Source organism: Rutilus rutilus, assembly GCF_951802725.1.
Source record: "Rutilus rutilus genome assembly, chromosome: 16".
NCBI lineage: Eukaryota > Metazoa > Chordata > Actinopteri > Cypriniformes > Leuciscidae > Rutilus > Rutilus rutilus.
The window spans coordinates 1400932-1427810 of NC_140224.1; the positions used below are offsets into that span (position 1 = coordinate 1400932).

General features: G+C 35.8%; 1 protein-coding gene across 2 annotated transcripts in view; it reads right to left on the minus strand.

Annotated features, from left to right (window-relative positions):
• Window positions 1-74: 74 nt before the first annotated feature.
• Window positions 75-26879, minus strand: part of radil2b (Ras association and DIL domains 2b) — a 44795-nt gene continuing 17990 nt past the window's right edge. The window contains exons 9-17 of one of the 2 annotated variants that reach the window (XM_084435075.1): window positions 17690-17909; window positions 11174-11346; window positions 9008-9143; window positions 5568-5737; window positions 4880-4948; window positions 4648-4786; window positions 3926-4041; window positions 2280-2419; window positions 75-959 (exon numbers count right to left, since the gene is read on the minus strand). In XM_084435075.1, coding sequence (XP_084291201.1) covers window positions 887-959; window positions 2280-2419; window positions 3926-4041; window positions 4648-4786; window positions 4880-4948; window positions 5568-5737; window positions 9008-9143; window positions 11174-11346; window positions 17690-17909 — 1236 coding nt within the window. In that variant the 3' untranslated portion in view covers window positions 75-886. Of the gene's footprint in view, window positions 960-2279; window positions 2420-3925; window positions 4042-4647; window positions 4949-5567; window positions 5738-9007; window positions 9144-11173; window positions 11347-17689; window positions 17910-26879 lie in introns of both variants that reach the window. The other variant, XM_084435074.1, reaches the window with a different exon arrangement.

The following is a 26879-nucleotide window of genomic DNA, read 5'->3' on the forward strand; positions in this document are numbered from 1 at the left end:
GTGGTCCAGTGCCTTTTGTGAGCATATAGACATGTTTGTCTCTGCTGTTAAAAAAGGCTAAAAATGCATGTTTTATGTTTTATATATGGACTTTTAATGCCTGTAATAAAGAGCCGTATAAATTTGGCACGAGAGACATAATATGGCATTTTAGTTACTCAAACTTAACCTAAGCAGCCAACCATTTATTTCATACATCATGCAATAAATTAAGATGCAGTCAGTTCTGAAGGCACATAACATATACATTCATTATTCTAATCATTCCCATCATTTTAATAACAAAATTCAATTAAAATGCAAAAATTAGACAATGCAAAGACAATTAAGATTATAATAAAAAGGGACCTGTACATATAAAACCAGATGTTTAAAAAATGCCATTTTGGGTTTGCTTGTTTTTGTTCACAGAGTCCAGCGGGAGTTCTTCTCTATATCAGAGCCAGTGTTCCTGAACTCCTGAAACGCCTCCATTGTAGTCTTGAGTTTCTTCCGGGAACGAACACGTCACAATATTCCTCATTATAATAATTAATACGCAGAATAAAGGGGCGGGTCCTGGTTGAGTTAGTTAGTAGTGTGTTAAACTGGCGCAAAGGGGTGGGACATTTCCCAAACACACTCGAAGCGCTCGACCAATCACAACACACTGCTCCAGCCGACCAATCAGAGCACAGTGTGCTGTTCAGAAGGAGGGGCTTCATAGAGACAGGAAGTAAACAGAGCGTTACTGACAGACTGGGAAGAGAGGAGCCGCAACAATGAAGAATATGAGGAGAATAATCAACATTCAAGCAGGAAAACCTGTTCTAGTAGAGTAGAAAAAACAAAAGGGCAAAAATAGATCCTCTATTTAGGGTTACGCAGAAAGTTTTGTTCTTGTTTCTTATGTAGCGCTGTGAGATCTGGCAACCAGTAGCCGAGGTTTGTCTCCTGACATCTGAATGAGTTCCAGGGAACTAGAGGAAGAAGAAGAAGAAGAAATGTTGTTCGCTTAAAGTACAGAATCTGTTATTTAATAACATAATAACATATTGATATTATCATAACAAAGAGTATAGAAGCCCAAGAGGCGAAACTCAATAGAAAGCTCCATAGCAACAGTTGCCCCCATGACGTGACGGCGCGGCCGCCATTATGGACTGAAAACTGAAGGAAAACGCCGAAAAATAATGGGAGTCAATGGCACTGAAAAACTTGATATAACAAAAACTTAACATAACTTAATTTTTTCTGGCCGTCATATCTAAATATGAAAACAATTTAAAATACATTAATGAGGATGACCGACGTTAAATGACGTTAAATGACAGAAAATATTCGTCTATGTGTTGGTTATGCATGGCCTAATTACCCTTAGGAAAATAGTATTTTGGGACAAAATATTACTATAGAAGTACTATAAGACTACTATAGAAATACTATAGCGGCTCTAGGATATTATAGAGGTATTACAGTACATAACATACTTCTGTGATGTTCTGTAATACCTCTATAATATTTTAAAGCTGCTATAGTATTTATATAGTAGTCTTATCGTACTTCTGTAGTATGTCCCAAATTACTATAGTATTCCTATAAGATTACTATAATAATTTGTCCCAAAATACTATGATTCCTATAGTACTTTTTAGTAAGGGTACGTCCCCCACCGAATCGGCTTCATTAGCCTATACGGTTTGCAAAGATACAATTATAAAATTACTGCAAAACTTGAATCTATCAATATTTATGTTCTATTATGCATTTTCCTTGTTATATGACTAACAGAAATTCATGAAATAATATAGGCTAGGCTATAGGCAGACACAGTAATTAGATATAACTTATAAGTAATAAGATATGTATTCAATGTTGATTTTGAAATTAGTGAACATCACCATATATATGATTTGAAAAAATTATAAATTATAAATGAACATTTCTAAAGACAGTTAATATTTTACATAGAATATCACAAAAATATTAACAACTTGTTTTTTCAACATCTTCAGTGAAAGTGCACGCAGTGAACGTTTCAATGGCAAGAAAAAAACAATCTATGAATGTCCTATTACAGGCGGAAAGGTACAAAAAAGATGTGCAATCTAGCAAGTGCACACATGAACTATAAACACCTACTAAAATGGATTTTGCCATTGACTGGCGCTAACGATTTCAGCAGCTTTCAGTCCATAATGGCGGATTCGCCTCCGCAGCGCCATCTACAGACTGTTACCCATAACACAACAGAGTTTCGCCTCTTGGGCTTCTATACTCTTTGATCATAATTAGCTCACGTCTGATAGTCGAGTCCCGCCAGACTCAGTCCGTTCACTGCGAGTATCCGATCGCCTTCTCTCAGTCTCCGGGATAAAGCAGCCGGAGAATCGGGAAGAACTGATCGGATGTAAATCCCACTGACGGGAAACGGTGTTTCCTGCGTAAAACAAATGATTGTGACTCCACAGTGTTCGTGATTCAGTGGAAGCGGAAGCTTTCATTCACCACAGAATGAAAAATAAAATAGGTAATTGCGACTTTTTATCTCACAATTCTGACACAGTTCTGACTTTTTTCTCACAATTGCGCGATATAAAGTAGCAATTGCGAGTTTTAAAGTCAGAATTGCGAGATATAAAGTCAGAATTGCGAGAAATAAACTCGAAATTCAGACTTTTTTCTCAGAATTGCATGATATAAAGCCGCAATAACGAGAAATAAAGTCAGAACTGTGAGATGTAAACTCGCAATTGTGAGATAAAAAGTCCCAATTTTCTTTTAAAATGTTTTATTCTGTGTTTTATTCACATGATTCTGTATGAAAACACATCAACACCTTTATTCCAAACTTTATCCTTTATCTACACCTTTTACCAAAAAATGTTTTTTTTTGCTCGGTATTTTTATCTTGTTTTCCAGCACAAATATCTCAACATTCATAAATCAAGATACATTTACTGGAGAAGCAGAATGACTGAAGATATTAAGTCTGGTTTTATGAAAAATATGTCATGATGAAGTGAGTTTGTGCTTAAACCAAGAACAAATATCTGCTAATGGAGTCAGAAAATAATCTAGGTTTCCCTTTGAATTAAGATTATTTTCTGACTCCATTAGCAGATATTTGTTCTTGTTTTAAGCTCAAACTCACTTCATCATGACACATTTTTCATAAAACCAGACTTAATATCTTCAGTCATTCTGCTTCTCCAGTAAATGTATCTTGATTTATGAATGTTGAGATATTTGTGCTTGAAAACAAGACAGAAACCCTGAGGAAGAAATGTCTTTGTGTGCAGTGTGTAAATAATCAGAGAACTAAGAATATTCCATCTTTAACCACATGGTGATGCTATTGAGCTGTAAGGAAACTATAATATTATATTAATAATATGTTGTTTGTTACAGAAAGGACTTGCTGTAATTGAAGTAACTGCATGATATTCCAACTAATTATTGTAATTAATCACAATTAACTTCATATATTTCAATGTATGCTGAGAAAAGTCCCTAAATGAATACCATTCAAATTGATTGTTTTTGCAGATTAAAACAAAATTGAACAAAATGACTTCAGTCTTAAAGTCGCCATGAAATCAAAATGGACAATTTTTTTTTTATATTGCAGTGTTTATTAAAGTAATTTATCATTATTGTTTTAAATTCATCTCTTAATCTTGAATCAGAATAACTTCCCCTCCCTCTTCATCTCTCCTCTTCTCTGATGACGTGTGTACTGGCATTAGTCGTTTCTCCTCAATGTGGGCGGGGCTTGATTGTGTCTGTGGGGAGTTGATTGGATGGTTGTGGTTTGCTATTGGCTGATCTCATGTGAGTGACAGGTTGCCCCGCCCACATCATCAGAGAAGAGAAGAGATGCTGTTATTCTGATTCAACATTATTAACACAATAATGATGTCAAATTTCCCAGGGATCCACTCACCTGTCCGTCGACCAACATCAGACCCAAACCACACGCTGATCTCTGCAGCTCCAGCACAAACACATCTTCATCTTCATCCTCATCTTCCTCTCCATTCTCACACTCTTCACTCGCATCTACAAACACACACACACACGTGCTTTTGTGTTTCAAACAAATCCACTTCCATACAGTTTACATGCATATAATGGTTATGGACATACTGTACAGTATAACCAGAGTTTATTCAGACTCCTTCAACATTTCTCACATTATCAGTTTATTCGCTATAGTTTAGAAAATGGTAATAAAATATGAGCAGAACTCAGTTGATATTTGACTGGTTTTGTCCGTCCTTCTGTTAGACTGTCTCACACATGAATTATGTTGAATATCTGTCAGCTGTTAAATTTAACTACACAATTAGATAACACCAGTTTAGCTCAACCAATCACCAAGCAATGCTTCATTGTGTTCAGTCTGTGTGTAAAAAGAGCATTAGCAATTAAAGAAAACACACTTCAGCAAAACATGATCAGCTCAAAGTGTCTCAATCATTTCTGGCCCCAAATTTGTATACATTTTCACTGTATGAAGAATCTTTGGGTATAATATGTCACAGTTTACTTTATTCTGCTCTCCTCACTTACATAAATGAACTATAGTGTCCTGATCACACTAGTGAAACACTATCAGAAGTGATCTCTGGTGTGTGAGTAATGTTAGGTGTGTGTGTCCCGCACCTTCCTCCCGTGCGCCGGCACCGCTGGATCCGGGCGTCTGAGGGATCGAGTCGGTGAGCTCCAGGTTCTGCGGTGTGTTCGGTGGAGTCAGCAAACAAGACGGATCCGCTGATACACTGATGCGCGACACAGCTTCATTCTGAAGATCAAGACTCTGCAGTTTAGTGTTTAACAGAGCTTCACATGATCCCGAGTCGATCGCGCGAGGAAACGGCGACTCCGCCTGACCGACCTCGAGGCGAGCTTTAGGATGAACCTCCAGTTTCAGGAGCTTGGCCTCCATCGGCACTGCACACACCAGCTGGAGGAACACACACACTTTAATCATACGTGTGTGTGTGTGTGTGTGTGTGCGTCTGCATGTGTGTGCGTGTGTGTGTGTGTGTGTGTGTAAAAAACTAAATCTAAAAGATGAAGGAGGCAGTTCTGAGGATTCTTAAAAACATTTTTGTTACTTAAGATAAAATTAATGTTAGTATAATAATTTTATAAAATAAAATGAAATTTTTTAAATATATTTTTTTATTTCAGCTTGTTTCTCAAAATGTCTCATTTTCATTTATAAATTATATATATATATATATATATATATATATATGTACAGTATATATATAAATTATATTATAAATTAAATATATTATATTTAAATTAAATGATAAATGATAATATATATATGATAATATATATATATATATATATATTATCATTTATCATTTAATTTAAAACTGAAATAAAATAATATGAAAAATATATAGACATATTAATAAATACTACTACAAATTCTAAAACCCCACACACAAAAATTATAAATTAAAATGTATGTAAAAAAATGTATATAAAAAAAATCAGTGAAATTAGTGAAATACAATCAGTATTAATATTTAGTTCTACCATATGATAAAGATGAAGGAGGCACGTACTTGAGGCGGCTCTGAGGATTCTGGGTCTGTGATTTCCCTGATGATGCTCAGGAAGTGATGTAGTTGTTTAATGAGATCGCTGTCACTGATTGGTCTCTTGAGCTCGAGTGTGAAACCGTCGGCTGGAAGAACGAGCGGCGGATGATTGTCGAAACTCTCCAGGATATCGGCTGCAAACACACCAAACACACAAAACGTTAGATTTATTATTAACAAAAAAGAAGAGTATGTTACAAATAGTACAGTATATAAGATAATACAACGGTAACACTTTACAATAAGGTTCATTAGTTAACATTATTACATGGCTTGGTTGAATTCTAATGTAGGACTGCTAAGTATAACCAGAGCCGGTCTACAGAGAGCCTGGCCACTCCCTATTAAGTCCTATTGTACCGAATGTTGGTTGTAGTTCCACCAGAGCTCCACTGGGGGCGATCTCCCATGAGTGCAGAATGAATGGGAGTCTATGGGGCTAGACGGCTAAATGTGTCTCTTTCACCCGATTGCCGTTGAGAAATCTCAGATTTGATTGTAGGTTTTGCAAGTTCAACATGGGTTATAGGTCGAAAGTTGAATGAACGAGTACTTCTGTCCTTTCGATTTCTTACAGGTTGAGTTGTTGTTGCCCATATGTTGCCCATAACACGCTAGCATTCTGCTAATGAACGCTGATTGGTCAGTGAAAGACCGATTACGACCGATTACCGAGATACCGCTTGATGGTCAGCGAGATTCAGCTGTGTGTGTTTACCTGTGTCAGCTATGTTGTGTGTTTACCTGTGTCAGCTGTGTTGTGTGTTTACCTGTGTCAGCTGTGTGTGTTTACCTGTGTCAGCTGTGTTGTGTGTTTACCTGTGTCAGCTGTGTTGTGTGTTTACCTGTGTCAGCTGTGTTGTGTGTTTACCTGTGTCAGCTGTGTGTGTTTACCTGTGTCAGCTGTGTTGTGTGTTTACCTGTGTCAGCTGTGTTGTGTGTTTACCTGTGTCAGCTGTGTTGTGTGTTTACCTGTGTCAGCTGTGTGTGTTTACCTGTGTCAGCTGTGTTGTGTGTTTACCTGTGTCAGCTGTGTTGTGTGTTTACCTGTGTCAGCTGTGTGTGTTTACCTGTGTCAGCTGTGTGTGTTTACCTGTGTCAGCTGTGTGTGTTTACCTGTGTCAGCTGTGTGTGTTTACCTGTGTCAGCTGTGTTGTGTGTTTACCTGTGTCAGCTGTGTGTGTTTACCTGTGTCAGCTGTGTGTGTTTACCTGTGTCAGCTGTGTTGTGTGTTTACCTGTGTCAGCTGTGTTGTGTGTTTACCTGTGTCAGCTGTGTTGTGTGTTTACTGTGTCAGCTGTGTTGTGTGTTTACCTGTGTCAGCTGTGTGTGTTTACCTGTGTCAGCTGTGTTGTGTGTTTACCTGTGTCAGCTGTGTTGTGTGTTTACCTGTGTCAGCTGTGTGTGTTTACCTGTGTCAGCTGTGTGTGTTTACCTGTGTCAGCTGTGTTGTGTGTTTACCTGTGTCAGCTGTGTTGTGTGTTTACCTGTGTCAGCTGTGTTGTGTGTTTACCTGTGTCAGCTGTGTTGTGTGTTTACCTGTGTCAGTTGTGTTGTGTGTTTACCTGTGTCAGCTGTGTTGTCGATGCCTCGAGAGAAAGGAAAGTGCAGAGCGCGAAAGCACCAAAGTGACTGAAGGATTGCCGTAAAGCAGTATCTCTGGTCGTACGATGTGTGTGACGTAATTTACATTTTAAAAGACTTTTTAAAGCAAATAAGTGACTCTAAAAAATCTAACACCCAGCAATGTGTAATTTCTTTGCATCTCCGTTCGAATACAACATTCAAATTACTAGACAAAAAAATATATCCTGAGAAAAGTGGATTTTGAGGGGTATAGCGCCATAGATCTCCATTCATTCTGCACTTGTCCTGTGAGCGCCCTCATGTGGAACCAGAGTGGAACTGCACTCATCCTGTGAGCGCCCTCATGTGGAGCCAGAGTGGAACTGCACTCGTCCTGTGAGCGCCCTCATGTGGAGCCAGAGTGGAACTGCACTCGTCCTGTGAGCGCCCTCATGTGGAGCCAGAGTGGAACTGCAACCAGTTCAGAAGCCGGAAGTTTACTGGGAGTGGAAATTCTCCCCTTATTAGACATTCTCTGGTATAACACACTGTTGCCATGAAAAACAGAGCGTTGCTATGGACGCAGGATTCTAACCGTAGAGACGGAACGGACTATTTTCTTTAGCGGAAGCAATACAATCGTTTTTAAATCAATAATCTCCTTTTTAAATCAATATTTTGTGTCAAATTATTGATTTATTTGGTGGGTAGCCATGTAATAAGCGGGATAATGTAGAGCGAGGCGGTTGTTATAGCGAATACAACCCCTTCAGGACTAGTGTAGTTAACTAATGTATAATGAACTTTATTGTAAAGTGTTACAAATACAACAAATGTAACAGAGTTGCACACTAGAGGGATTCATGTAGATCTATGAACACATTTACACATTTTCACAGTTTTAACTTCATAGAATCGCTTTAAGTCAATATAAAGCTCATTTCTTTCTTAAATGATGTAAAACAGTTTTTTTTACTGGAAAATGTGCACTTGTGAACATAGAATTTTGCCATTAAAAGAATAAAATGTATTATATAAACCTGAACTATAGTTCTCCAAAAGACCAAATAATAAATGTTTCCAGAACAACACAAATTGGCCATTAATGTATTTTCTGATAAAATCACAAACGATTTGCCAAAATGATCCTACAAACGGCCAGTGCCGGAGTAAATGAACCACAGTTTCAGGGCAACTGATGCAAAAAGTGCAATTAAAATCAATGTAACTTTTAAATTTCACAACGTAATGTTTAACTAGGTAAATTCTGTGTATAATTCTGAATGATAACCTCCTTTTCCACACAATATTGTCTGTCAACTGATTCCAAACTGAGACCCTGGACCACAAATCCAGTCATAAAGATTAATTTGTTGAAATTGAGATGTATATATCATCTGAAAGCTGAATAAATGAGCTTTCCATTGATGTCTGGTTTGTTCGGATAGGACAATATTTGAAGATCTGGAATCTGAGGGTGCAAAAAAAATCGAAACATTGAGAAAATCTCCTTTAAAGTTGTTCATTTATGTCATTATGTCACATTTTATATATTTACGGTAGGAGATTTACAAAATATCTTCATGGAACATGATCTTTACTTAATATCCTAATGATTTTTGGCATAAAAGAAAAATCTATAATTTTGACCCATAACATGTATTGTTAAATATACCCGTGTGACTCGAGACTGGTTCTGTGTCACATATGAGTAAATATAAGGCAGAGACATATTGTATCTTTGAAATAAGGCTCTTATAGATCCGTTTTGTGAGTTAAGGTGCATGAGATGATCATTCAGAAGGCTTGTATGATGAGTGTGTGTGTGTGTGTGTCACCGGTCGTGAGAGTCTCGTCACTGGAAGGCGTCCATGTATCGGCACACGAGTGTCGAGGCTCGTACTCTCTCAGCATGTGATGAAGCTGAGCTGCGTTTAGACTCCTGAACTCCATCCGTAGAGCCTTCCAGCACATCTGCACACACACAAACACACTCACACACATTACACACCCTTTAATGACGTTTTACGTTCAATCCCGTTCCCATGTATGGGGCACTCAATTCTTTTCATTGCAATAAAAACATCTATTGTTTTGGGGCGAGAAAATAAAAGTTCTCCATGTGAATCATATTTTGATCTTTGTGACGATTGTTCCTCAAAGCCTCATCACTGATGATCAAAATATGATTACGCGAGGAAAGAACTATTTCCGACTTTAAACAGTATTTTAATTGTATTTATTTATTTACTTTAATCAATTTAAATACAATGTATTCATTTATTATTTATTTATTTTAATCACTGTATTTATTTATATTTATTTAATTTAATTTATTTTAATCAAATTATTTTTAATATATTGTATTCATTTATTATTTTTATTTATGTTTATTAAAATGTATTTATTTAAGTTTAATCTTATTTTTGTTTAATTTGTTTTGAGTTTAATCAAATTTATTTTATTTAAATAAAAATGTATACTTTTTTATTTAATGTATTAATTTATTATTTATTTATTGTTAATCATTTTTATGTGCAGTATTTATTTTTATTTAAAAAAAGTTGTATTTATTGATTTTAATCGATTTATTTTAATATAATGTATTAATTGTTTATTTTAATTATATTTTATTTGTTTCAAATGTATTTATTTTGTTAATGTAATGTCATTTATGTTTTTAGTTTAATAAAATGCATTTAATTTATTTAAATACTATTTTATTTATTTGTTTAATGTATTAATTTATCATTTATTTATTTGTATTATTTTTATTTAAATACATTTCTAGCTATTTAATCGATTTATTTTAATATAATGTATTAATTTATTATTTAAAAAAACCGTCTCACATTAATGCAGCTCACTATAGCTTCTATTTGGTGTTGCAGGACGAGATCATCGGTTACGTGTCAGACGCAGACGTGTCTTATCCAGCATCTTTATCTAATGCCGTGAAAGAATCTCTTTGTGCTCACGAAGCTTTATCCTTTAATGAGTAATGCTTCCTGTTAATTATTTCTGAGGAACATACTAATGCGAGATTGTGATGAAAGAGGAATGCATCTGTAATAAGACGGGAATGCAGACAAGCTTCCTTCCTTTCATGCATGCTCACATAGTGCAATATTTAAGGTTTTAGGTGAACCTTCATCCTTCCCTCGGATTTTGACCCGGAAAATATTTTGTTTAAATGTAAAAATTGAGTGTTCATCTGAGGGGTCCAAGACCCCAGGACTTTAACCACGAGTACACAAAAAATATTTGAATGGATCCGAGGAGTTCTGTTGTTGAAATTGAAAAAAGTAACAAATCCTTCCCTCGGGTCAATCTGACTCCCATAGGAATGAATGGAGTGCGAGGAATGCTTCAGTACACACAGAAAAACCTAAAAATGCTCAAAATTCAAACTAACAATGCTAAAACTTTACCAAAAAAAAGATTTTTTAATGTCTAGATGTGTATCTGAATCAATTTTTTTACAGTCTATGATCTGAATGCATACTGACTTTAGGACCCAGCGGAACAGCTCATTTGCTCCATATAGAGCTATAAGGACATCTAGAGTCATGAAATATCATCTTATATTATTATTTTCCACAAGAGGTCGACAAAAACACACAATGTAAGATATTTTGAGCTGATTTAAAAGGGTTATGCATGAAATTGTGTTATTTTGAATTAAAGTTGAAAGAATGTGAGGAATGTGCTTAAATTACTATTTGTTTATTATTTATTGATCAAATCTAGTAATAAAAATCTCCCCAAAAAAATTTGCATTAAAAATAGAAAAAATATTATCAAAATGAAATACAATAAGCTTTCTGGACAAATAAATAAAAAACTAAAAAACTAATAATAATAATGAAAAAAAAAATATATATATATAATATATATATAGGGTTTTGGGTCATTTTGACCCGCGAGTGAAGGATTTGTTACAGGACGCGAGGGAAGGATGAAGGTTAAATAATATTTAGAATCAATGTGAACAGAACGAGCACCTGTAAGAGGTTCTCCCTCGGCGTGGCCAGTAGATTGACAGCGGAGGAGATCTTGAGAAGATAACCGTGAGCCAGATCCCCGAGTCCGGCACTGTGAGCCCAGTCCATCAGCAGGTCCAGATTAGCCCTGATCTGAACCCCACGGGACCAGTGGAAAAACGTCCCGCCGGACCCTTCACACGAGAGCGGGAGTCACATGAGCAGAAGCATTGCTGAACATCAAGTCAAGTCTCCTTCAGTTATACAGCGCTTTAACAATACAGATGTTTCACAGCAGCTTTACAGTGATAACAGGAGATTACAGTAACAGAGAGTGTTTAGGCTTTACAGCAGATCTAGAATAAAGTTATTGTCCAGATAAAGTTAGTTTGATTGATTCACTTCTGTTGCAAAGATCATTAGTTCTTAGCTTAGGGGCCGCTTACACACACCGTTCTAACAGAAAACAGAAACTTGTAATGTGTTCTGGCCGGTCATTCACACGATAACAGTGTTTGGAGCTCGAGAACACAAACTGTGAAATATTATGAAAAATGTTATCATCTCTGTGTAAACTTCAAAAACGTGAATCTGTGAGAGCGCTGACGGCGTGCATCATGTGTTCAGTCTACAGGTATGAGTATTTGAATATATATGTGTGCAGGCGTGTAGTCTTTCTTTACAAATTGACCTCACCAAATTACTTGTCTGGCCTTAAAAACTCATAATACTGAATTTTTAGTCGTTTCCGCATGTGAACTGGAATCATTTTGACAACGTTTGATCTGTACAGAGGTCACATCTGACAGATCTGCATCTATCGATTATTTTAGTATTTTACCAATTATTAATTAATCGAGTAATCGGATAAAAAAAAGTGGTATTAAAAATAGATCCAAGTGAACAAACGCCTTTAAAATGACTTAAAATGCAAATATATAAAAAGCAATAATAATTGGTTCAAATAAAGTATCAAAGTAAGTTATCATATGAGTTTTATTGAACAACACTGTAAAAATACACCATGTAAAATTAACGATTTAAACTAATATAAACATAACTTGTGTGTCACAGTTGTGTTCTGTCTGAGTTTTCATTAGTCATATGTCTTTGTTTCCCGCCACTCATTTGTTTCTATGGTTACCGTCATCATCAGTTCAGTTGTTTCACCTGTTTAGTCATCTTCGTCATGTCTCACCTGTGTTCTGTTAATCAGTGTAATCTGTGTTTGTATTTCTGTCAGTCCTTGTCCGATCTCCGTCTTATTTAGTGTGTGTGTGTGTGTGTGTGTGTTGCTGTTCCTGTTCCGCCGTACTGTGTTTAATTACTAATAAACCATCGTTGTGGAATTATATCCTCGTTTCGTCTGCCTTCCTGCATCCCACCGTGACATTATGCACATTACGTATTATAACAAACGGCCTGGTGTTAGTTGTGGTTGCACTACGGCATGATCAAATCCTAGTTTAATACTGGCCAAACAACATATTCATATGTCGACTTAATCTTTGATATTTGGTCACTTTTGTACGAAAGAAATGCAATAGCCATTTAAACTTTTATTTTGAAATCGTGACGAACAACAATTTGCAAATTTAGAAACATATTTATGTATTGTCATGTGTTGGCGTAGATTTACAAATGAGTTACATTACAAATCTTGTAAAATGTCGCACACTGCGTTCTCAGATGAACATTAAGCAACACAAATGAGTTTGAGAAACATATCTATCCATCATATAAGTGCATCTAACCATCATAAAAGTGCATGTATCCATCATAGTGCATCTATCCATCATAAAAGTGCATCTATCCATCATAAAAGTGCATCTATCCATCATAAAAGTGCATCTGTCCATCATAAAAGTGCATCTATCCATCATAAAAGTGCATCTATCCATCATAAAAATGCATCTATCCGTCATAAAAGTGTGTCTATCTGTCATAAAAGTGCATCTATCCATCATAAAAGTGCATCTATCCGTCATAAAAGTGTGTCTATCTGTCATAAAAGTGCATCTATCCATCATAAAAGTGTCTATCCATCATAAAAGTGCATCTATCCATGATAAAAGTGCATCTATCCATCATAAAAGTGCATCTGTCCATCATAAAAGTGCATCTGTCCATCATAAAAGTGTCTATCCATCATAAAAGTGCATCTATCCATGATAAAAGTGCATCTATCCATCATAAAAGTGCATCTGTCCATCATAAAAGTGCATCTGTCCATCATAAAAGTGCATCTATCCATCATAAAAGTGCATCTGTCCATCATAAAAGTGCATCTATCCGTCATAAAAGTGTGTCTATCCGTCATAAAAGTGCATCTATCCGTCATAAAAGTGCATCTATCCGTCATAAAAGTGTGTCTATCCGTCATAAAAGTGCATCTATCCGTCATAAAAGTGCATCTGTCCATCATAAAAGTGTCTATCCATCACAAAAGTGCATCTATCCATCATAAAAGTGCATCTATCCGTCATTAAAGTGCATCTGTCCGTCATAAAAGTGCATCTGTCCATCATAAAAGTGTCTATCCGTCATAAAAGTGCTTCTATCCATCATAAAAGTGCATCTGTCCATCATAAAAGTGCATCTATCCGTCATAAAAGTGCGTCTATCCATCATAAAAGTGCATCTGTCCGTCATAAAAGTGTGTCTATCCGTCATAAAAGTGTGTCTGTCCATCATAAAAGTTTGTCTATCCGTCATAAAAGTGCATCTATCCATCATAAAAGTGCATCTATCCGTCATAAAAGTGCATCTATCCATCATAAAAATGCATCTGTCCATCATAAAAGTGCCTCTATCCGTCATAAAAGTGTGTCTATCCGTCATAAAAGTGCATCTATCCATCATAAAAGTGTCTATCCATCATAAAAGTGCATCTATCCATCATAAAAGTGCATCTGTCCATCATAAAAGTGCATCTGTCCATCATAAAAGTGTCTATCCATCATAAAAGTGCATCTATCCATCATAAAAGTGCATCTGTCCATCATAAAAGTGCATCTGTCCATCATAAAAGTGCATCTAAAAAGTGCATCTATCCATCATAAAAGTGCATCTGTCCATCATAAAAGTGCATCTGTCCATCATAAAAGTGCATCTGTCCATCATAAAAGTGCATCTAAAAAGTGCATCTGTCCATCATAAAAGTGTCTATCCATGATAAAAGTGCATCTATCCATCATAAAAGTGCATCTGTCCATCATAAAAGTGCATCTGTCCATCATAAAAGTGTCTATCCATCATAAAAGTGCATCTATCCATCATAAAAGTGCATCTGTCCATCAAAAAAGTGCATCTATCCATCATAAAAGTGCATCTGTCCATCATAAAAGTGCATCTAAAAAGTGCATCTATCCGTCATAAAAGTGCATCTATCCATCATAAAAGTGTGTCTATCCATCATAAAAGTGTGTCTATCCATCATAAAAGTGCATCTGTCCGTCATAAAAGTGCATCTGTCCATCATAAAAGTGTCTATCGCATCTCTCCATCATAAAAGTGCATCTGTCCGTCATAAAAGTGCATCTATCCGTCATAAAAGTGTGTCTATCCATCATAAAAGTGCATCTGTCCATCATAAAAGTGTGTCTATCCGTCATAAAAGTGTGTCTATCCATCATAAAAGTGCATCCGTCCATCATAAAAGTGCATCTATCCGTCATAAAAGTGTGTCTATCCGTCATAAAAGTGCATCTATCCATCATAAAAGTGCATCTGTCCATCATAAAAGTGCATCTATCCGTCATAAAAGTGTGTCTATCCATCATAAAAGTGCATCTGTCCATCATAAAAGTGTGTCTATCCGTCATAAAAGTGTCTATCCGTCATAAAAGTGCATCTATCCATCATAAAAGTGCATCCGTCCATCATAAAAGTGCATCTATCCGTCATAAAAGTGTCTATCCGTCATAAAAGTGCATCTATCCATCATAAAAATGCATCTGTCCATCATAAAAGTGCATCTATCCGTCATAAAAGTGTGTCTATCCGTCATAAAAGTGCATCTATCCATCATAAAAATGCATCTGTCCATCATAAAAGTGCATCTATCCATCATAAAAGTGCATCTATCCATCATAAAAGTGCATCTGTCCATCATAAAAGTGTGTCTATCCGTCATAAAAGTGCATCTATCCATCATAAAAGTGCATCTGTCCATCATAAAAGTGCATCTATCCATCATAAAAGTGCATCTATCCATCATAAAAGTGCATCTATCCATCATAAAAGTGCATCTGTCCATCATAAAAGTGCATCTATCCATCATAAAAGTGCATCTATCCGTCATAAAAGTGTGTCTATCCGTCATAAAAGTGCATCTATCCATCATAAAAATGCATCTGTCCATCATAAAAGTGCATCTATCCGTCATAAAAGTGTGTCTATCCGTCATAAAAGTGCATCTATCCGTCATAAAAGTGTGTCTATCTGTCATAAAAGTGCATCTATCCGTCATAAAAGTGTGTCTATCTGTCATAAAAGTGCATCTATCCATCATAAAAGTGTCTATCCATCATAAAAGTGCATCTATCCATGATAAAAGTGCATCTATCCATCATAAAAGTGCATCTGTCCATCATAAAAGTGCATCTGTCCATCATAAAAGTGTCTATCCATCATAAAAGTGCATCTATCCATCATAAAAGTGCATCTGTCCATCATAAAAGTGCATCTATCCATCATAAAAGTGCATCTGTCCATCATAAAAGTGCATCTAAAAAGTGCATCTATCCGTCATAAAAGTGCATCTATCCATCATAAAAGTGTGTCTATCCGTCATAAAAGTGCATCTATCCGTCATAAAAGTGTGTCTATCCATCATAAAAGTGTGTCTATCCATCATAAAAGTGCATCTGTCCGTCATAAAAGTGCATCTGTCCATCATAAAAGTGTCTATCGCATCTATCCATCATAAAAGTGCATCTGTCCGTCATAAAAGTGCATCTATCCGTCATAAAAGTGTGTCTATCCATCATAAAAGTGCATCTGTCCATCATAAAAGTGTGTCTATCCGTCATAAAAGTGTGTCTATCCATCATAAAAGTGCATCCGTCCATCATAAAAGTGCATCTATCCGTCATAAAAGTGTGTCTATCCGTCATAAAAGTGCATCTATCCATCATAAAAGTGCATCTATCCGTCATAAAAGTGTGTCTATCCATCATAAAAGTGCATCTGTCCATCATAAAAGTGTGTCTATCCGTCATAAAAGTGTGTCTATCCGTCATAAAAGTGCATCTATCCATCATAAAAGTGCATCCGTCCATCATAAAAGTGCATCTATCCGTCATAAAAGTGTGTCTATCCGTCATAAAAGTGCATCTATCCATCATAAAAGTGCATCTATCCGTCATAAAAGTGTGTCTATCCATCATAAAAGTGCATCTGTCCATCATAAAAGTGTGTCTATCCGTCATAAAAGTGTGTCTATCCGTCATAAAAGTGCATCTATCCATCATAAAAGTGCATCCGTCCATCATAAAAGTGCATCTATCCGTCATAAAAGTGTCTATCCGTCATAAAAGTGCATCTATCCATCATAAAAATGCATCTGTCCATCATAAAAGTGCATCTATCCGTCATAAAAGTGTGTCTATCCGTCATAAAAGTGCATCTATCCATCATAAAAATGCATCTGTCCATCATAAAAGTGCATCTATCCATCATAAAAGTGCATCTATCCATCATAAAAGTGCATCTATCCATCATAAAAGTGCATCTGTCCATCATAAAAGTGTGTCTATCCGTCATAAAAGTGCATCTATCCATCATAAAAGTGCATCTGTCCATCATAAAAGTGCATCTATCCATCATAAAAGTGCATCTATCCATCATAAAAGTGCATCTGTCCATCATAAAAGTGCATCTGTCCATCATAAAAGTGCATCTATCCATCATAAAAGTGCATCTATTCGTCATAAAAGTGCATCTGTCCATCATAAAAGTGCATCTATCCATCATAAAAGTGCATCTATCCATCATAAAAGTGCATCTATCCATCATAAAAGTGCATCTGTCCATCATAAAAGTGCATCTATCCATCATAAAAGTGCATCTATTCGTCATAAAAGTGCATCTGTCCATCATAAAAGTGCATCTATCCATCATAAAAGTGCATCTATCCATCATAAAAGTGCATCTGTCCATCATAAAAGTGCATCTGTCCATCATAAAAGTGCATCTATCCGTCATAAAAGTGCATCTATTCGTCATAAAAGTGCATCTATTCGTCATAAAAGTGCATCTATCCATCATAAAAGTGCATCTATCCGTCATAAAAGTGCATCTATTCGTCATAAAAGTGCATCTGTCCATCATAAAAGTGCATCTATCCGTCATAAAAGTGCATCTATTCGTCATAAAAGTGCATCTATCCATCATAAAAGTGCATCATAAAAGTGCATCTGTCCGTCATAAAAGTGCATCTGTCCTGTTGAATAGCCCTGCCATACACTATATAAGGATTAGTGAATGAGTGAACGAGTGAACGAGTGAGTGTTTCGGACACAGCTCATGTCTCACCTCTCTCCATCAGCAGGTTGAACAGCAGAGCGTTGATGAAGAAGAAGATGTAGGCGAAGAGCTGCTGTCGGATCTGTGGATGCACCTGGAAGACTGTGAGTGAATGCAGTGTTTGTGTGCAGATGTGCAGGACTCGCCTGATGTCCTCGGGAACATGCAGCGTCCCGCTCTCCGAGAACGCATTACTGTCCAGAAAGCCCGGCAGAAGCGGGTACAGCATCTGACCAACACACACACACACACACAGGAATACTCATCAGTCATCGTTACACAACCACACTGAGATGAAGCGGAGAAAACACTCGATCTGAATGATGATGGACACAACAGACACAGCTACGGCACCAAACACCTGTTGATGTCAAGGTGGCCGGCAAAGATTTTAATATAAACAATTATTTTTTTATTATTATTTTTTTTTTATATTTTATTATAATTATTTTTATTATTATTATTATTGAATATATATTTTATTGTATTAATTATTCTGAATTTAATTTAATTTAATTAAAATTTATTTTTAAGTTTATTTTATTTTATTCTGTTGACAAATACAAATTAAAAAATGTTCACATAATATTTTAATAATTTGTAGTAATTTTAAAACTTTTTATGCAATGCAAAATAAAGGCCAGTTCATTTATTTAATTTGTTTTCTTTAATGTAAGTTGCAATTATTCTTTTTTTCACATTTCATGCATGAAAATATATAGCTGTGTTAATATTTTCTTAAGTTTAAATATGTTTAATTTGGGAGTCCTTGACATCACAACATTGATCCCTGTATAGTGCCTATTTTTTTTTTTTATATTTCTATATAGTTTTTATTTATTTTTTGCTACTTTAGTACATCAAGTTAAACTCAATGAAAATGAGAAGTAAAATAACTGAAATAAAATAAGTTTGTTTATTTATATTTTTTGTTATTTCAGTAAATATTTATTTTGATGGTTTTAGTTTTACTTTAAACTTGATTTAACCCATACATTTTAATTTTGTTCAAGTATAAATTAATGCATTTAGATTAATTCAGGGATGCTAAATCATATTTTTGACTTGAATAAAAACAGTTAATTTTGATGTTATCATTTCATTACCATTTTTTGAGTGTAGTTAACTATACTAACCCTGTTACTAATGTATTATGTGATTCTATAAACACCTGTGCTGTATCTGATTTGACTATATTTTAATAATGTATTGTTAAGGCTCTTTCTAAGTCACCATGAAATCAAATTGGACAGTTCGGTTATACTTTATTTTAAGGTGTCATTGTTACACTGTAATTATATATTTAAGCACTGAGTAATATTAAGCAACCACATGTACTTACTATAGGGTTAGGGTAGGATTAGGGTTTGGTTTGGGGTTATTTGCATGTAATTATGCGTAATTTATTACTATAGTAACTACATGTAACAAGGACACAGTAAAATAAAGTGTTACCGAAAATTCTTGTTTTTCTAATGGAATATTGCAGTGATTATCATTAATGATTTATCGGTGCACATCATTATTGTGTTAATAATCTTGAATCAGAATAAGTTCCTCTTGCAGCATCTCTTCTCTTCTCTGATGATGTGGGCGGGGCTATAACCTGTCACTCACATGAGATCAGCCAATAGCAAACCACAACCATCCAATCAATTTCTCACAGACACAATCAAGCCCCGCCCACATTTGTTCTTGTTCCAGAAGCGTCTCATTTGGATATACGAGAGAAGAAAAGACCAGCACGACTTCATGAGGACTTAAAGACAAGATCATCCATATAGTTCTTATCAGGAAAGAAGGCAACAGAACTTCCTCAGTGTCCGACATGATCTCACTGATTACGCTTCTTCATCATCCTCTGGTCTTCATCATCAGATGTTCAGGGTCACTGACCGAAAGACCAAACAACCACAAGCTTTCTTTCTCTTCATCTCGCATCCTTCCTTCCCGCTAATCCTGTCACGAACCTAAACGACTCTAATAAAGATGTTGATTGTCTGCCCTGGTGAAAAAAAGCTTCATTGTATTTGAAATATATTCCCTTTTTCAATCGTACATTGCAAATATACTAACAAAATTTGTTACTATCTTTAAATATATTAAAAGTATATTAGCATCATGCTTTTACCTATTTTCACAATGCAACTTTTAACACACTTTAAAATAATTGTACTTTAGTATATTGTCTAAAACATATTTTAGAAGGATATACTTGAAGTGAAAATTCTGTTTATTTTTTAAAGTGTATTTATTTGCACTTTATTAAAAATATATTTTAGGTATATTCTTGACCTGTGCGTTGGAAATGATCATTGTAACAATGCATTGAAAGTATACTTTCAAAATACATTATAGTATACAATATTATATTGTACAAAGTATAGCTAAGTGATATTTGTTTATTAATGTGCATTTGTTATTGAAGACAAAGGTATTACTGAGCATATACTTTTTACTCAAATATAATACACTTATGGAATATTGCTTGTGTGTTTCAAAGACACTCGTAAATAATTAACACAATGTAATGTATTTGTAACACAAAATAAAGTACACTTTAATATCACTAATCAAGCAGGTAATTAGTCCCTACACAGACATATACTGGGCCCTGTCTTGCACCCAGCACAATTGACTTCGCACACGACGCATGTATTATTCCTATTTCTCACCCGACGCACAGCGGACTTTTCCCTCCACAGACGCACGTCGGTAAATTAGGGAATGAAGTTGCGCTCCCGGGGGCGGTTCAGCGAAAAGAGGAGGCGTGTTCTGGCGCAAACATTCCCTGGTGCTATTTTGCAGTTTCAGAAAACAATTCCTCCACTGACCAGGAAAAATTGGCGCGTTATTCAGATGCTATTTTAAGGGCGCATGCTTGGCCATAATGCAGCGTGTGCACAACGCACATACACTTTGATTCTCTCATCTACACAGAAGCAGCAGTTTTCATTTTTAGAAAACCATACATTATTACCACATGAGGGAAATCATTGTTATGTCCATGAAAATGTGAAAAAATAGGCATAAATCTAGCTTACACATTTACCCAAATTATCATACGCCTGTTTAACCGAAGCTAATTTGTGTGTGTTTCTCCGTCCCCAATGTCACTTCTCTGTGTTTTACGGCCCTGACGAGAACGTCGGTCTCCTCGGCTGTGAATAATAGGAATCCGCTTGAGAACAAGCGCGCCTGCTCTTAAAGGGAATGTGAGATGTCGCTCTGATTGGTTTATTTCACGTTACGCCCAAACCACACCTATGAGTAATGAAGCTACTTCAGACCAACACATTTTAGATTTGCGTCGGGCGCAAGAGTCATTTATCCCGCCGGTATAATAGCAACAGCGCCTGAGATCCGCCCACAAAGATACTTGCGTTTCGCGCTTGATACTTGCGTTTCAGATCGTTAAAATAGGGCCCACTAAGTATACTTGAAGTTGCACACAAAAGTACACTAAATACACTTAAAGTTATGCTTTACTACAATTTAATTACAGCTAAAATATACATAGTACAAAATTAATTGTTCCAAAATGGCACACTTCAAGTTAGCTAATCATTAACACACTTGAAGTACAGTGAAATAGTGTGTCTGCAAGTATTCTTCGCATGTCTTGTATCCACCAGGGTGGATGAAGATGAAACACATGTTTCTGCCATCCCTGTTTCTAACTCCAGCAATGAGCGTGTGAACTCATCTCCAGCTGGCGGCGGGAGTGATACAGAGTTGGAGAATCCCTGAAAGAGTCCTGTATGAGGCACACAGCGCAGAAACACAATGCTGGTTTTGTTCAGAGTAATGTTGTGCAGACAGACAGCTGAACCCAGTCTGCGCTCGGCTCCCGCTGGCCGTCGTACGTATAGATCTGACACTGTCTTGGCAGTCGCTGTGAGCTTTGGCAGTGAATTTAGAAAGTATTCACCCGAAACCATAGAGAGAAAAAGTGGAAAAAGTGAGGCGTACAACCAGACTGCTCCCCCGCTTAATCTGGGAACTAAAACTGAGGTTCACCTATAAAAGTTCTCAATGGCGATATTGTCTTTTCACTGATCAGTTCACAATATATCAAAAGGATTAGTTCACTTTAAAATGAAAGTTAAGTCACTGTATACTCATGTTGTTGTCAAACTCGCTTTAGGTTGAGGGCCGGATGGGAAAAGATGGGACCTTTTTTAAACCTTAGTGTGCTGACAATTAATATTTATATTAACAAATTAATAAAACTAGAAAAACACTGCTTTGTGAAAACATTTTTACAGTGAATAGACTAATGTTTCATTATTTTTCATTAGGGATGCCCCGAATATAATTTTTCGTGGCTGAATCCAATACCAGTTGCCTTTTTTCTCCCTGTAGTCAATACTTTTATCCCTTAAAACTCATCTTTGATCACCAAAATGACACATTTAAACGTTTTATCCTTGTTTTTTTTCCCATGTCTTGAATGTAACTCGACACCCTTGCCTCATTTAGTATGCGTGGTTCTATGAATATGCAAATGAGCCCCGCCTCCACTCACTCACTCAGCTCAGAGATCCACTGGTTGACGATCACACGTTGATCTGATTGGTTACAAGGTAGTTTGTGACGTCAGAAACAGTGTCCTTGATTCCAAATGATTCCAACTAAACAGACTCTGATATTCCTTTACATTTAGAAAGATTTTTAAGGGGGTCATATAATGCCATTTTTGTACAAGCTAATATGATTCTTTAGGGTCTAAATTAAAAGTTTGTAATATATTTTAATTAAAAATTCTCATTAGTATTGTAAGAAAACACTAATTTGACCTGGTCAGAAACAGCTCTGTTTTCAGCACGTGTTTAAGTGCATGTGTCTTTAAATGATAATGAGCTCTGCTCCCCCCGCCCCTCTGCTCTGGGCGTACACCGTAACACAATAACACAATAACCATAACGTGTTGTTCATTATAAACGTGGGATTATGAATTATATTGAGAACGTCGTACATAGAAAACATGCCGTAATGTACCCTGAGTGTAAACAGCCGCATTCATCGTGAAGCGTGCAGCAAGCAATTTGCAAAGATTAATGTAAATATTAATATAAAGGTTAATAAAACGTTACACTCACTTCTTCTTCTGGAGGTGCAGCAGGAACACGAATAGTTGGTACCGATCCTTTTTTCAGGAGCAGCTTCTTAGCAAAACCAGCTTTATACTGACTCTCGTTTGTAAAGCAGTCTGGTGTGAGAAATGATTCGCGCAAACATGAAAGCATTGCTGTTGATCGTGGGGAATATTCCCTTCGAAAACAAACTCAGCCACTGCGTCTTCAGCGGTTCGGATTTAGGAACATCAAAATGATGCTGTGTGCCTTATTACACCCGAGAACACCACACTCGCTGAGACGCCATTCTGTTCATAGACAGTGCGCCAGCGTATCAACAATGACGCGCGGACTATGCTGCTGTCAATCAACAATCGTGGGAGGGGCGTCCAACCGCGTGACGTCACAAAATTGAACGGCTTGATTTGAGACGGGGGAAACATATAAGAAGATTAAAAAAAAAACACTGGATGGATTTTTATCATTTTATGATGGTTGTGTACAGGCACTGCCAACACACATGTCAGTACAATCAACTTGTAAAAGTGCATGTACCATTATATGACCCCTTTAAAACTAAATCGTTACATCGTTATAGTTATCGTCCCTGGTGTGAATGTCCCATTTCTATCTAATTGTTTGACAAGTATCCAATAGTTTAAACAATGGCACGTGAAAATAAAAAAATGACATTTATTTTAATTTAAATGTAATATTTAATTTAACTTCTAAGCATTTTTATTTGTATTGCATCTTCCATCTTGTTCCTCGTCACTGTCCTCTGTGTCAATATTCTCTGTAAAGCTGATTCACAATGATTTTTATCAAAATATGATGCATATACTTCATCCAACATTAACTCTTTCAGACTGAACACAAAGTGAATATTGAGTGTCCATCACTGGGAATCACCAACAAAACATGCTTTTCTGAGTTAAAGCCGACCAGCAGCTGTTTCCTTCTCAGCAAGATACAATCACACACAACTTCAACAGAGAAAACAGAGCCTGTTATTGTAGTCGTAAAACATCAGTTTGCTCTCCAACCCGTCGTGTTTGTTTTTGATTCAATTTTCCTATTGAAAATATTGACTTCATAATGGATCCCTGGCACTGTGCAAGCACAGAAGAGGACATTTTCCAAGCTTTTAAAGTATAAAATGTAATTTACAGAGGAGTGGATGCTTCGTGCCACCAGTGCAAACCACAGTTTAATCATTTCCACTCTCAATGCACATCAATAAAAACATTTCTCAGAATCAAAATGCTAAGATGAAAAATTTCCTCAAGGAAAGTTCCCACGACTAACTTTTGGATTTACTTGATTGCATGCTAAATGTGATTATCTTCATACTGAATAGAAATGAGTCCCGAATGAGGTTATTTTACTAAATAAATACAAATTTTCCTGTGATTAGCATCATTATGCGGTTTGACCTTTAATATTCAAACAAACTTGTTGGTGTAAAACATGAGAAAGTCAGAAAAAAGTCAAGGTTGTTGTTTCAATTTACTGTCGGCCAGAAGTACGGCTCACATTCCAGTAAACCCAATTTTCTGTTTCCACAGAACAGCACAAACCGTTGGACGTTGCGTTGCACTAAATCAAATCACAGCCGTTCAAAGAGTCTCTTGGAACAAAGATGAATTATAATTTCCTAAAGGGCGAGACATTTGAGGATTTTCCCATGCAGGATACAAATCAATCCTAAATCCGGGCTTTGCCAAATTACGTCTGAACATTGAAGGAGAGTCTGTGAGAAACCAGCTTGTAAAATATCACCCAGGATGCATTTCATCATTTTAGGGCTTTAGGTCAAAGGGTTTATATATGTACACTATCATTTAAGAGTTTGGGGTCGGTCAGATTTTTTAATTGCTCACTGAGGCTGAATTTATTTGATCAAAAATGCTGTAAAAATTGTAAAATATTATTCTAATGTAAATCAGCTGTTTTCTATGTGAATATACAGTAAAGTGTAATTTATTCCTGTGATCAAAGCTGAATGTTCAGCATCATTACTCCAGTCTTCAGTGTCACATGATCCTTCACAAATCACTCTAATATGAGGATTTGATGCTCAAGAAACATTTATGATTATTATCAGTGTTGAACAGTTGTGCTGCTTCAGATTTGTGTGATACATTTTATTCAGGATTATTTGATGAATGTTACATTATAAATGTCTTACTATCATTTTTTGAGCAATTTAATGTGTCCTTAATGAATAAAAGTATTACTTTCTTAAACTTAAACAAAAAAATCTTATTGACCCCAAAGCTTTTGAACAGTATTGTATCTAATTTTGCAGATAAATATGAATTGAGTCAACACATGAATTTCTTTAAAGTCTCCCTGTGTGAAAATCAAGTTATTAATGTAGTTTATGTGTCTATGTGGTGTTTTTAATCTGCTTTAAGACAAACCATGTGTAAGTTCATAAGTCGACACCATTGCTGAGTATTTCCTCCTTAAAACTGCAGTGAACCAAAGACAGTCTCAAAAACACGCTTTGAAATCGCTGGTGTTTCTGACGTCACAAACTACCTTGTAACCAATCAGATCAACGTGTGATCGTCAACCAGTGGATCTCTGAGCTGAGTGAGTGAGTGGAGGCGGGGCTCATTTGCATATTCATAGAACCGCGAATACTAAATGAGGCAAGGGTGTCGAGTTACATTCAAGATATTTTAAGGCATGAAGATGATTTTTTTTTTAAAATATGTCAGTTTGGTGATCAAAGATGAGGTTTAAGAGATAAAATGATTGACTACAGGGAGACTTTAAAATACTTAAGTGTTGTTAACTAATATATATAGTAGGAGTTGGAGCTGACTGAATGAAAAAAGCACATCATATCAAACCAACTGTGCAAAACAACTTGTGTTTATCTCTGTTTCCAGCTTATATTTGAATGCACAAACTAATCCAAAATAAGAGCACAGACTCATTCAGCCGAAGAAATGCTAAACTCTCTATAATTCCCCTCCGTCACTCAGTGGAAGAGAGTTATCAGCGGACAGCACTCGCCTCACCAGAGCGGAGAGAAACTCTGATAACACTTCAACTCAGACTCAATGCAACTCTGGCCGCGTCAGTCTGATGCACACAAAACCAACAGATTCTGCTGGGGTTTGACTATTAATCTGCCAACAGTCATGAGAAGGGTCTAATAGTAAGCTAAAACTAAAACCATAAAAAACTTTTGTTAGATGAAACAAAATAAATATATATATATATATATATATATATATATATATATATATATATATATATATATATAAAAAATAAACTTATTTAATTTTTTTTTCCAGCTATAGTAGCCAAGGCAACACTTATTTTCACTTTCATTTAGTTTAAATTGATGTACTAAACTAACTAAAACTGAAATAAAAAAGTAATAAAAGTTGTATAGGTATATTTAATAAAAAATAATAAAAATGACAAAACACATAACTTTAAATAAAATTCTAATGAAAACAGAAAATGTAAAAATATGAAAAATGAATTCTGATGTAGAGCTATATTTTACTATTTATTTTGTGAATGTGAATGTTTTTTTGACTCACTCATAAAGACTTTCATTTCTGGATGAATCAGCGTTTTTGAACAAATCTCTTGTTGAATGAATGATTCAATGACTCATAAAGACATCAAATGTTTCATTACTGGATGAATCAGCGTTTATGAACGAATCTCTTGAATGAATGATTCAGTGACTCACTCATAAAGACATCAAATGTTTCATTACTGGATGAATCAGCGTTTTTGAACGAATCTCTTGAATGAATGATTCAATGACATATTCTTTACAGTCACTTGTCGCCACCTACTGGTGTAACTGATATAATCTTTATTTGAAGTGTCAAGTTACTTTCAAACGTTGATCACTACCATAGACGTCAGTGTTTCTATCTGAACAATAAACTTTTATCCCAGTACTTCTGTGATAATACAGTGAATACAGTGGGGTCTAAAAGTCTGAGACCACTAGTGAAATAGACATGAAGATCTCACACATGTATGATACACTAGATTCATTCATATCCACAAGCCAAGAAGGTCCATCGAGGTCACATGCGAGCAAGACATCTGGAAGTGCTTGAGATCGATTCTGCGTT